The sequence below is a fragment of the Aquarana catesbeiana genome, linkage group LG05 (assembly GCF_042186555.1).
Source record: "Aquarana catesbeiana isolate 2022-GZ linkage group LG05, ASM4218655v1, whole genome shotgun sequence".
Classification (NCBI taxonomy): domain Eukaryota; kingdom Metazoa; phylum Chordata; class Amphibia; order Anura; family Ranidae; genus Aquarana; species Aquarana catesbeiana.
Genome location: NC_133328.1, coordinates 263,019,153 through 263,031,386, shown reverse-complemented (window position 1 = coordinate 263,031,386; position 12,234 = coordinate 263,019,153). Strand labels below are relative to the sequence as shown.

The following is a 12,234-nucleotide window of genomic DNA, read 5'->3' as shown; positions in this document are numbered from 1 at the left end:
AATGGCCCAGTTAAACGACAGGCCATGTTTACTACCTTAAAATGTATGTTTCCGTCTGTAATCTGCCTGCAGGAGACGTATCTCCTCAAGAAAACCTGCGTTATTTGAAACATGCACGGTATGCTAGGCAATTTCATTATATCTATACTTCATATTCTAGAGGAGTCTCCCTTTTAATTGTGAATGAGGTGGATTTCATTTGTAGGCAAGTTCAGCTAGACAGTATGGGAAGACTTATATTTGTGTATTGTACTTTATATAGAAAATCATGTAAATTGGTGAATATTTATATCCCTCCTTACTCACCAGTAGTATTCCGTAATCTTTTTAACTTTGCTTCGGACAAACCAGAGATCCCATGGCTCTCAGTTGGGGACTTTAATACCTACCTAACCCCCTCACTAGATAAATAAAATGGGGCCCAGGGCAGTGGCCTCTCTGACTACATCTTTTGCCCAGATTATGGTTAGATGTAAGGCAGATCCGTTACTCCATGGATAAGGAATATGCCTGTTTTTCTAGCTCACATATGACCCTTTCTAGAATAGATATGGCTCTAGGTTCATCCTCTTTACTGCACTTTGCCCAGGATGTAAAATAGGCTGCTAGAGTGCTGTCTGACCACTCTATTAATCTTAATGTTATCCCTTCAGTTTTTGAGTACCCATACCCTGTGGAAGATGAATCCATATTGGTTATGCTTTCTCCCATCTAAAGAGGAAGTAGTTTTTTTTCTACTTGTAGAATTAATTAGAATTAACAAACCGCAAGCTGCACCTTCATCTACTGGGACTCCATAAAGATCTTTCTTAGGGGAGTTCTCATTTCTCAAATAGCTAAAATAAAGAAAAATTCAAGGACATGGGAACATCATGTAGCGGATAGAGTTGCTAGAGCCGAAACGGCTTTTGTAGTGTACCCCCTCTATGGAGAATCAGCAGGCATGGTTACAGAGTCAAGTATATTCCTCCCTTCCCTTAAGAAAATGTGAACAGAAACACTTCTTTTTATAGCAATCATTTTGAGGAGGGTGAAAACACTGGTCATTTACTTGCCAAGATAGTTAACGCCTAAAATCCCATAACCCATGCAACAGAATGGAGGGATTCTGCTGCTAGGGTTGTTGACACTACCCCAGCTATCTCCTCTGTATTTTGTACTTTTTTTTTTATACATTGTACAGTAGTAAGGTGTACCACTTTACCATGACAAATCTTTACTTGACTTGTTACAATCTATTTAATTACCCACCTTACCCGCCTCCAGTGCTGTTTCTTGGCCTAGGCCGACAAGGCCCAGGCCTAGGGCGGCACTTTGCGGGGGGCGGCATCCCTGCACGAAAAAAGTCCCCCTCTGCCGAGTCCCGGCTCCCGCACACAAACCGTTCCAGCTACAGACCTCCAGGCAGGCGGCTTACTGCAGCCTGTAGTGGCGAAAGAGCGGCATGACTTGGCCGGAGAGGGAGGGCGGGGACTAGCAGCGTGACTTGGCCGGGGAGGGAGGGCGGTGATTGGCAACTGACGGAGGCTCCGCCTAACCTCCTCCGTGACATCTAGGCTCAGCGCAGGTGTACTCACCCCGCTGTCTACTGTCACTAGTAAACACAGAAGCCTCAGTTCTGTGCTTATTAGTGACAGCCCTGAGCGCATCTCTCCCGCTGGCGTCCACTTGCCCGGTGCTGTGTGATCATGGGCAGGAGTACGGGGTGGGGCATTACTTCAGACGTCCAGATGGCCTGATGATCCTGGCAAGTGAAAAGAGTTGCAGCCACACCGCGTGGATAAAGTCAGAAAGAAGGGGGGGGTATCTTATGCAAAGCTGAGGAGATACAGAGGGAGCTGAGTTAAAGAGATGCAAAGCTTAGCTGTTGGGGGTTGCATAGATAAGCTGTAGGAAAAGGTGCAAAGGTGAGTTGTGGCCAGGGGTGCAGAGGTTAGCTGTAAAAAGAGGTAAGTGTGAAGAAGTGAGCTGTGGTCATTGAAGGGGGAGGCGTGCATAGGTGAATTGCAGAAGCATGGGGGGCGCAGAAGTGAATAACAGACATGAGGTGAAGAGGTGAGTCGCAGAAAGAGGGCGCAGGGGAGAGTCGCAGAAAGAGGGCGCAGGGGTGAGTCGCAGAAAGAGGGCGCAGGGGTGAGTCGCAGAAAGAGGGCGCAGGGGTGAGTCGCAGAAAGAGGGCGCAGGGGTGAGTCGCAGAAAGAGGGCGCAGGGGTGAGTCGCAGAAAGAGGGCGCAGGGGTGAGTCGCAGAAAGAGGGCGCAGGGGTGAGTCGCAGAAAGAGGGCGCAGGGGAGAGTCGCAGAAAGAGGGCGCAGGGGAGAGTCGCAGAAAGAGGGCGCAGGGGTGAGTCGCAGAAAGAGGGCGCAGGGGTGAGTCGCTGAAAGAGGGCGCAGGGGAGAGTCGCAGAAAGAGGGCGCTGGGGAGAGTCGCAGAAAGAGGGCGCAGGGGAGAGTCGCAGAAAGAGGGCGCAGGGGAGAGTCGCAGAAAGAGGGCGCAGGGGAGAGTCGCAGAAAGAGGGCGCAGGGGAGAGTCGCAGAAAGAGGGCGCAGGGGAGAGTCGCAGAAAGAGGGCGCAGGGGAGAGTCGCAGAAAGAGGGTGCAGGGGAGAGTCGCAGAAAGAGGGCGCAGGGGAGAGTCGCAGAAAGAGGGCGCAGGGGAGAGTCGCAGAAAGAGGGCGCAGGGGTGAGTCGTAGAAAGAGGGCGCAGGGGTGAGTCGCAGAAAGAGGGCGCAGGGGTGAGTCGCAGAAAGAGGGCGCAGAGGTGAGTTGTTTACAGGCGATGCAGATGTGAGTTGCCAAAGAGTGTGGGTATGTAGATGTGAGTTGGAAAAGGGTGGGGGGGGTGCAGAGGTGGGTTGTGCATGGGTGGGTGTGCAGATATGAGTTATGGACATGGGGTGCAGGTGAGTTGTGGATTGGTGTGTAATAGTAAGTTGTGGGTGCAAAGGTGAGTTGTGGCTGGGGGTGCAGAGATGAGTTGCGGACAGGAGTTCAGAAGTGAGTTGTAGATGGGGGTGCAGAGGTGAGGTTTCAAAAGAGACAGTGTATCATAATAGCTTGACTTGCTCTACATGTTACGCGTTCAGTAACGCTTCCTCAGGAGCTTTTGGCATATTATTTTCCACAAAAAGGAAAGAAAAAAGTAATAGCATATATAGTGAGCAGGGAAAGCTGTCCTCCACCTTTATGGGCGTCCAGAAAGAAAGGTCTTCAAATTGGGTGAAGCAATCTAGTAAGACCAAATTGAACCAAATCCAGTAAGGAATTAGTAGTAGGCTAGTACCAAAAGACTGGGTCAATTTAGGACATCCCATCATAGAAAAGCCAGCACTTGAAAGGTTGCTAGATAATCCCTGACAGGTGCCTTGGACGCACTGGTTTGGGGGTTCCAAGTATTTTTTAGCAAAAAATATTGATTTTAACTTAAGAAAGAAGTGTCAGAAAAAGATTTAGACTTTAAGTGAACTTCCTGCATTTACACGTTGTTTAAAATTTGGCAGATTGCCCGGGTTATTTGTTTACACAGAAGTTCTATCCCTTTGATATAAGAAGGAAGTTCGTTACAATGTTTCAAGTTCTAAACTTGGCAGACTGCCCGGATGCTTTCCTTTGACAGTTGAGTGAGCAAATAATCTCCCCACTTGTTTATATGAAAGAATCGGCAAACTCAGCAGGACAGATCGTCAGAGGGAGTGAATCGAGATCACAATTTTTTAACGATTAATTGTGCAGCTCTACCTAATGGTGGTCAAATGTAATGCTCAATCCGGTCCTCAGATCGAGTAATCTTCAAACAACTCCAAACAAATAGAGGAGGGTGCAAAGGCCTAGTGCACTACCACCATACAAGTTTATTTAATGTTAAAAGACAATTGCATACTCACAAACATAAGTGACAACAGGCTTATCATACAGAAACTACAGCCATAGGTGATGTCACCTATACGGTGGGAAAGTTGATGCGTTTCAGGGGAAATGTCCCCTTCCTCGGGACCCTGAGGAAGGGGGCATGGCCCCCAAAACCTGTTAGCCTTCCCACCTTAAAGATGGCATGACTTAAGGCTGGTGTTTCATATGATGAGCCTGTTGTCACTTATGTGAGCATGCAATTGTCTTTTTGCATTAAATAAAGTTGTATAGTGCTAATGCACTCGGTGTTTGCACCCTCCTGTGTGTGTTTTTGCAGTTTAAAAGGGGTTGTAAAACCTTCTGTCACTCAGCAGCCCCTCCCAGCCCCCATTATACTTGCCTGAGCCCTGTGTTTCCCACGACAGGAACGAGCACACCAGCTCCGGGCCAGTGTCCTGATGGGATAGATTGATAGCAGCGCAGCCATTGGCTCCCGCTGCTGTCAATCAAATCCAATGACGCAGGTGCCGGGGGGCAGGGCCGAGTCTTGCTTTCTGTGTGAATAAAGAGCGCTTCTCCGACGGGGCACTCGAGAAGAGGAGGAGCCAGGAGTGCCGTTGAGGGACCCCAGAAGAGGAGGATTGGGGTCACTCTGTGCAAGACCAACTGAACAGCGGAGGCAAGTATGACAAGTTTGTTTTTTATAAAAACCCTGAACCTTTACAACCCCTTTAAGATTTACTGTTGCTGACGGAAGAAAGCAACAGAAATGACACATACTGTACAGAGGGAACACAGATCAGGGAGGAAGAAAAAAGCTGGAGAGGTGACAGACTCTGCGGCCAAGAAGACACAAAAGAGTTAAATCTACAAGGACAGTGCCTTGTCTTATCTCCCTGAAATTTTCTCTTCATACCTCAATGGCAGCCTGTGATCTTTAGCACTTTAAGGTCTTAAGCACACTATGCGTAAAGAAAATGCTGCTTATACAGGCATTTGAAGGAAAGAAAATTGCTTGATTAACCCATCAACACATTCAGTGTTGAGTTGGGAATCCCTCCGACAACAAAAGATTTCCCAGCTGTCAGAATACATTGATCACTGCTTGTGGCTATAGCCGCTGGCAACGATCGCAGGAAAAAAAAAAACAGCAGGCTAGTTCTACTGAAGGTCAATAGATCGACTTCAGTTCAACCAGCCTGCCCATACATGGATCAAAATTTCTCTGGTTCTTGCTGTACCAGCCAAATTTTGAACCGACTATGGCCGGCTTAAGCCAAAACATATAATCAAGGCCAGAAATGTAGATCTCAAAATAAATAATGCTGTGCTGGTGTTAATAAATGTATCCAACCACTTAGTATCTCAATTCTCCTGTGTCAATAGGAGTGCCATCATAATAACATGTGAACAATATAATACAATATAATACATTCATGTATATTTCTTCTTATATTAATATAAATCCCATGCTTAAGTGCAATTAAATAGTTAATGAATAATATCACTGGAGCACCTTTTAAATGTGAGTTCTATGCACATTTTCTAATAAATTGAATATTGTTTAAAACGATATAAGCACTATTTGGAGCTCTTTCTCATAAACATTGAGTCACAATGGAGGTACATCAATGGAGCAACAAGGAGGAAAGCATGATTGGTTTAGTCTGGGTGACTAAAAAGCTTTATTTGACCAAACTTAAGTGTGAGGTCACACTCTATGAGGTGAGCACATTTCTTATGAGGGAATTGATACAAAGCATGGATTTTTGAGGATTTGTGAAGACCTAATGTGACAGACCTAGCCGGGACAGAGGCTTTTGGATTGATTATGGGCCCTGGATTTTAAGGGAACAATACTCATTGTGAGCTGTATGCCTGGGAACCTTGAAGTAGTGTTACTTTGGATTCAAGTCCATGTCCCCCCAAAACACACAGAGTCTGGGATCCCTGTATATGCCATATTATAGTGATGGCTTCATAATGTTGGGGCTCATAAAAGACGCTGATGCCATCAACTCCAGCCACTTGTCTGTTGTCTGCTATAATGTGTTTATTGTAAAAAAGGCTAGTGTGGGCTCTAAGAGTCTTTCACCCATTGTTGTTTGTGTTAATAAACTCTGCTATTGTGAGAAGGTTTTCTGTGTTTCTATTTATAATGTTGTGTCTTCTGAGCTAAAAAAACGGCAAGTCTGTCCTAAAGGTCATGTCTCTGAGTCACCTAGGCTGTCTAAAGGATTAGATAATTAGCTCATGTTAATTAGATTTCTGGTTACAGTTTGTATTGTCATCCTTGTGTATATATTTGTGTGAGATCTCAAATAAAGGCTATTCCTGATGTACTCCAAGACTGATGTGGTCTGGTGACTGGGTGGGCTAAAGAGTCTTGGATAGTGCTGGTTCTGGACAGAGGAAGCATTGACAACGGACAAAGTTCTGTTTGAGGACAGAGGGTTCATCACACTCGACAAGTTAAAACTTTTTTCTGACATTATTCATTAACCATTTAATTGCACTTAAGCGCGGGATATATATTATAAGAAGAAATATACATGAATGTATATTATTGTATTATATTATTGTTTATTTACATTTTATTATGATGGCACTCATATTGGCACCAGAGAATTGAGACAATAAATGTATCCAACCACTTAGTAACACCAGCACAACATTATTTGTTTTGAGTTTTATTTGCACATTTATATTGGGAGTGTGTTACTTGTTGCTTGCATTTATTACACAAATTTTATTCTAGTTGCCCGCAAGACTACCTATTATAATCAGAAATGTATATAATTTTAATTACAGAAAATGAGAGTTCTCAGCAAGGAAGTGTCTGCTCTGGGCTTCAGCAAAACGGCAGCATCCAGCAAGAAGAAACAAGAGCAATGCAGGTAGCAGTTTACAGCACAAACTAAGCTTTTGGTAGCATAATTATTAATGCAGATTGTATGGTCTTTTGTTAAAGAACATGAATTGTTATCAAACTGTTGTGGGTACATTTCTGTTTTAAGGATTTTGCAGATAAAAAATTGTTATTAAATTATGTGTCAATACATACAAATTATTAACTTATAAAATAGGCACATATGTTAAATTACAAACTATAATAATGTGCAAACACATACTAATTTTATTAAAGCTCCAAAAAGGAGAATTCATTTTTGACTTTGTGGTTTTTAAACAGACCTTGCAAGTGAATGAATTATACTTACATAGTCTTCAAATCCAAGACCAACAACAGAAAAATGACCAATGTGATAAGGACAAAATGCTGCAAGAGAAAGGGGAACAGTTATGTGCCTAATTGCTAGGTGAAACAGACACATGCCATATAACACACACAAATTTGCTCGTTCCACGAGTTCATAAGAAGGTATAAAATATGCAATATAGATTATGTAAGGAGACAACTTTTAGCAATGTATGGTAACTAGGTCTCCATAACTGCGAGAAAAAAATAACTTTTTTTCAGTTTATGAACTCTCGTCTACGTTTTATTATAGTCTTCACAGTCTGGCAAAATAAAAGACATTCCTTTTATTGGGACATATGAGTATAATAAAAGCGGCCATTGCATTTGAGAATCCCAGTTGCCTGGCTGAATTAGGAACAGGAGGCCACACTCTCTTTTACTTGAATACGTTTGCTCCCAACTGAGGGTTTAGCTTAGAGCAGGAACAAATTTAAGGAGATTAGCATGTGTGAGAAATACCCCAAAAGCAAACATCCAAAGGAATGAAAGCGAAGAAGGAATCTAACAGTTACTCCCAAAAAGTGCATCACCTAAATATAATATGCATTAATTATAATCATCAGCTTATAAAAACACTTAACAAAATGCCTAATTTTAGAACAATGAATTTTCCTTGTTCCTATATCAATTAGTCTTGATATAATTATTATATCTAAAAAGGGGGACCAATTGCTAAAGGCCATCTTAAAGCATAAGTTAACCTTTTCTGGCAGTGCTTCAGTTTTCATAATAAATAGAAGCGTTTTCCAATGCAATTTCTGGTCCAATGTGCTTTTCTTTCAATTACCTAATCCACAGGATATTTAAAATCTTATCAGTTTATTTGTATTTTTAAAAGGATTTCCAGATTCCATCACTTCCTCAGCTTTCACTAGGAAGTTAGGTCATCTCCCAGAAGCCTTCACTTCCTTGTTGTATCACAGAAGAGGGTGCAATAGGGTGTATTCACTACTCTGGACCACACCTCCCTCATTACAATACTACCTTCAACCACCTTCCTATGCAATCTGATTGTACATTTAGATCTCCCATCAGCTATGTAGTACAAGGGTCTGTCTGATTTCATACAAATTGAACAGATTGATCAGGTGGGTCCCCCTATTCCATAATTCTGGTAAATCTAAAGGAAATTGTACAGATATTGTACAATCAGCTTGCATAGGAGGGAGTGGACAGAGAGACTCAGTTGTCAGGTCCCATTCACATTGTCACATAGCGACAGTAAGCGGTGGATATCTTAGTTATCGGGCATCCAGTTATGATACCTACGCTCGACAATCATGAGTTGAGCAGGGTCAAACCCTCTTCAGAGAGGATAAACATAAAACATATTCCACTATCTCCATGACTTAGAGTACATTTCTTGGTTATTTTGTGCTGAAAATGTGAGATCTTCCATCTTATTGATCTCTTACACTTTACGGAGCTAGCATCTGACAGTAGGGGGTGATGCAATTTTCCACTTCAGAGGGATGCATGCCTTAGCGGCATTTACTAGATGTCGTAAAATAGATTTCTTATATTTTTTAGCTGGAATAGTCGTAACGTGCAATAAGAAAAAAGCTGGATCATCTGGTATCTTGTAATCGGTGAATTTTTGAATAATGTTCCGTACTTCCCTTTAGTATGGTGCTATCCTTGGACAGGACCAGAAAATGTGTAACATCGTACCTCCCTCCTCCTGGCATCTCCAGCAATGATCAGGCATTTCGGGATAAGATTTATGCAACATCTGTGGGGTATGGTACCACGGTGTCAGTATTTTGTGATTAGTTTCCTGAATCCTAGTGCAGATGGATGACTTCAACGAGAACCTAATCATATTCTGTCTTTAACTGATCGTGAATTTACAGTTCACCTCAATCTCCCATTTTCCCATTCAGGGTAAGTGTGGTTGTTCCAGTAAGCTATACATCTTTGAGAGCACTTGCGTCAATATCCCATCATCAGAGCAGTACTCTTCAAATGTGGATAGTTGTCGACTGAATCTTCCTGGGGTCTTTAGGGAGTGGAGAAAGCGATAAAGCTGCAAGGCATTCCAAAACAGCAGGTGAAAGGAACCCATGGGCTCCATTAATGCTGATACGGACGGCCAGCCGCCCAATAGTAAAAAGTGCGATGCTTGAAAGCCGTTATTCTGTTGCAAGGTGGAGAAATGATGGTCTCTCAGACCTGGGGGGAATTTCGGATTCCCAAGGATGGGCATCAAGGGAGAGTCTGCGGACAAGAGAGGGGTTTTTTAACCGCCTGTGAACAGGTACATACTGTAGGGCCTATCAGGGGGTGTAGATTTAGGTTAGGCGGGAGATGATCATAGCACCACGGTGCCCCTTCAGTAAGATGTTTGGGCTTGTTTAATTTGTACCCAGAGTTTGCCAGTTAAATGACGGTTCCAGTCTATAAGTCCCCCCAGGTGCATAGCCTGGTAGTATTTGAATACGTCAGGAAGTGCAATACCTCCACTATATTTAGGCAGGGATAGTTGGGATCGGGGAGTGCGCGGTCTCTTGTGCGCCCACATGAATTTGATGAATAAGGAGTGAATCTGTTTAAAGTACTGAGGCGGTATTGTCAGAGAGGTTACCTGGTTGGGCGCCGGTGCACGGCGGGGCGCGTTGGTGCCCGTGTCTCCGTGCGTGCTGGGGCGCGTGTTCCGGGGGGCGCTGGCGTGTCTGGTCTGACCGGCCGTGGCGTGCAGGGTGGCGTCCGGGCGGATGTGCGTGCGCGCGTTCGCCTATGGGCGTTACCGCAGGCGTGCCCGGTGGCGTTGGCGTGCACGCCGGCATCGGGAACGCGCTCGGGCGTGTGCGGGGGCGCGCGGCGCTTTGGCGAATCGGCGTACACACGTGCGCGGCGTTTTGGCGCCAATCAGCTTATTTAAGTCTGCCTCTGTCCCTGTTCGGTGCTGCCTGATCAAACAGCTCCGTGTCTTGTTCCGTGATCATCTTGTGTTCCTGTATCTCCGTAGTGTTTACCCGTTGTGACCCGGCTTGCCTTTGGACCTCCCTTGATTGCTGCCTGAACCCGACCCCGGCTTGTCTGACCTTGTTTCTGCCTTCTCCCTTGTACCGTTGCTGCCAGCCCGTTGCCGACCTCTGCCTGTGTGTGACCAGCCTGATTAGCTCCTGCTCAGCATCTGCTCCATCCAGCCCTGAAGCTCTACCGGTTGCTTGCCAGACCATCTTGCTCCAGGACCCTAGCTTCAGGCCCTCATACCATTCCGCACTCGTGGGCCTCCTGTCTACTCTACCAGGGGCCCCGAATCGGATACGTAAGGGAGCCTACCCTCTGCCCAAGCGGACTCATCTGTCTGGTAAGTGTGGGACCTGACAGTATCAGGCAGCCATGACTGAGTCCGGGCAGGGGGCCTCCCCCATGGATGAACTGTGCAGACATCTAGCGGGTCTTACCCAAGCTGTCAAAAGCCTACAGGAGGGCTATACCAGACTGGAAGGACAGGTCCAGGCCCTCTCGGCTCCTCCTCTGGGAACAGTATCTGCTAATCCTGCCTCAGCACCTTCTGTAGTTATGCTTCCACCAGAGCCCCGGGTGCCTACACCCGAAAAGTTTTCCGGAGATCGTAGCAAGTTCCGGGCGTTCCGTAACGCATGTGAACTATACTTTGCATTACAACCCCGTACGTTCTCCTTGGAGGCTACCAAAGTGGGGTTCGTCATATCCTTGTTAACCAGCGAGCCTCAGACCTGGGCCCACCATCTGCTGGAGCAAAAGGCCCAATCTCTAGATTCTCTGAGTGACTTTTTCTTAGCCATGTCTCAGCTGTATGAGGACCCTCAGCTAACAGCCACGGCAGAAACCGCCTTGCATTCCCTTCAACAAGGCCGCAGAGTGGCCGAAGATTACGCTGTGGAATTTAGGCGTTGGAGCTCCGATACGGAGTGGAATGACGCAGCCTTGCGTCACCAATATCGGCTGGGGCTGTCGGATCCCCTAAAGGATGAATTAGCACGGGTGGGGGTACCTCAGACACTTGAAGAATTAATCAACTTGTCAATCCAGATTGACCGCCGCCTCAGAGAGAGACGCTCTGAGAGATCTGCTGGCCACCCACGCCTCACCTGGATGTTGCCCAGGGTCCCTAGTGCCCCGAACCAAGCTCCGCTTGTCTCGTCTACTCCAGCCCAGGAAGCCCCTGAGCCCATGCAGTTGGGACTGCTCCGTCCCTCTCTGACCCCAGAGGAAAAGACACGCAGACGCACACTCAATCTGTGCCTGTACTGTGGGGAGCCTGGACACTTTGCAAAAGCATGCCCCAATAAAAGACGTAAGTGCCTGCCGTCCTCCTCGTTGTGTGCACCTGTCTTACCCAGTGTCGGTAACCACCTAACATTTTCCATTGTATTACAGTTACCTGGAAGGAGCATCCCAGTACCGGTCATCATTGATTCGGGAGCATGTAGTGGATTCATTGACCGGACCTTCGTCGAAAACCATCACATCCCTACTCAAACTAAAGCCCAGGGACTGGCAGTTTTCTTAGCGGACGGCTCCACCCTCCGCTCCGGACCTGTTACCCAAGAAACGGTTCCCCTATTGGCCACCATTGGCCCGGAACATCAGGAACTTTTACGCCTAGATGTCATCTCCTCTCCCCTCTTCCCAATTATCCTAGGAATACCTTGGCTACAGGCCCACAATCCTAGTATCAACTGGTCTACGGGCAAGATCCAGTTCTCTTCTGAATATTGCAAACAACATTGCTTACGAGGGACTCCTTTAACTTCCTCCCAATGCCTGTGCATGGACTCAGAAACTAAGTCCAACCAAGATCTTCCCGAACCTTACCGGGATTTCCTGGATGTGTTCAGTAAAAAGGTGGCAGAAACCCTTCCAGTACATAGACCCTATGATTGCCCAATAGAACTTTTACCGGGTACTGAAGTCCCTTTCGGGAGGATTTTCCCTCTAACTGAGCAGGAGCTGGGCACCTTGAAAACCTATATAGATGAAGGGAAAAATAAGGGGACTAGGGGAAAAAAGGGGTCTTTCTTTGTTCGTTCATTCCACCGGTCTCCCAGACACTATCTGTCTGTTTTTCCTATGTTCACTTCACTGTCACTTCACCTTGTCCCACACTTGATCTTCCACCTAGTGGTCATCCAACATTAC

The 12,234-nt window shown here is 45.9% G+C and overlaps 1 protein-coding gene across 4 annotated transcripts in view; it reads right to left on the bottom strand.

Annotated features, from left to right (window-relative positions):
* MARCHF6 (membrane associated ring-CH-type finger 6) overlaps positions 1 to 12,234 on the bottom strand; it is a 1,314,422-nt gene that overhangs the window by 774,195 nt on the left and 527,993 nt on the right. For all 4 annotated transcript variants that reach the window (XR_012244456.1, XM_073630743.1, XM_073630744.1 and 1 more), the window contains one exon: positions 7,064 to 7,122. Coding sequence is in view for 3 of the 4 variants with exons in the window: in XM_073630743.1 (XP_073486844.1) it covers positions 7,064 to 7,122 (59 nt within the window). In the remaining variant the exon portion in view is untranslated. The remainder of the gene's footprint in view (positions 1 to 7,063; positions 7,123 to 12,234) is intronic.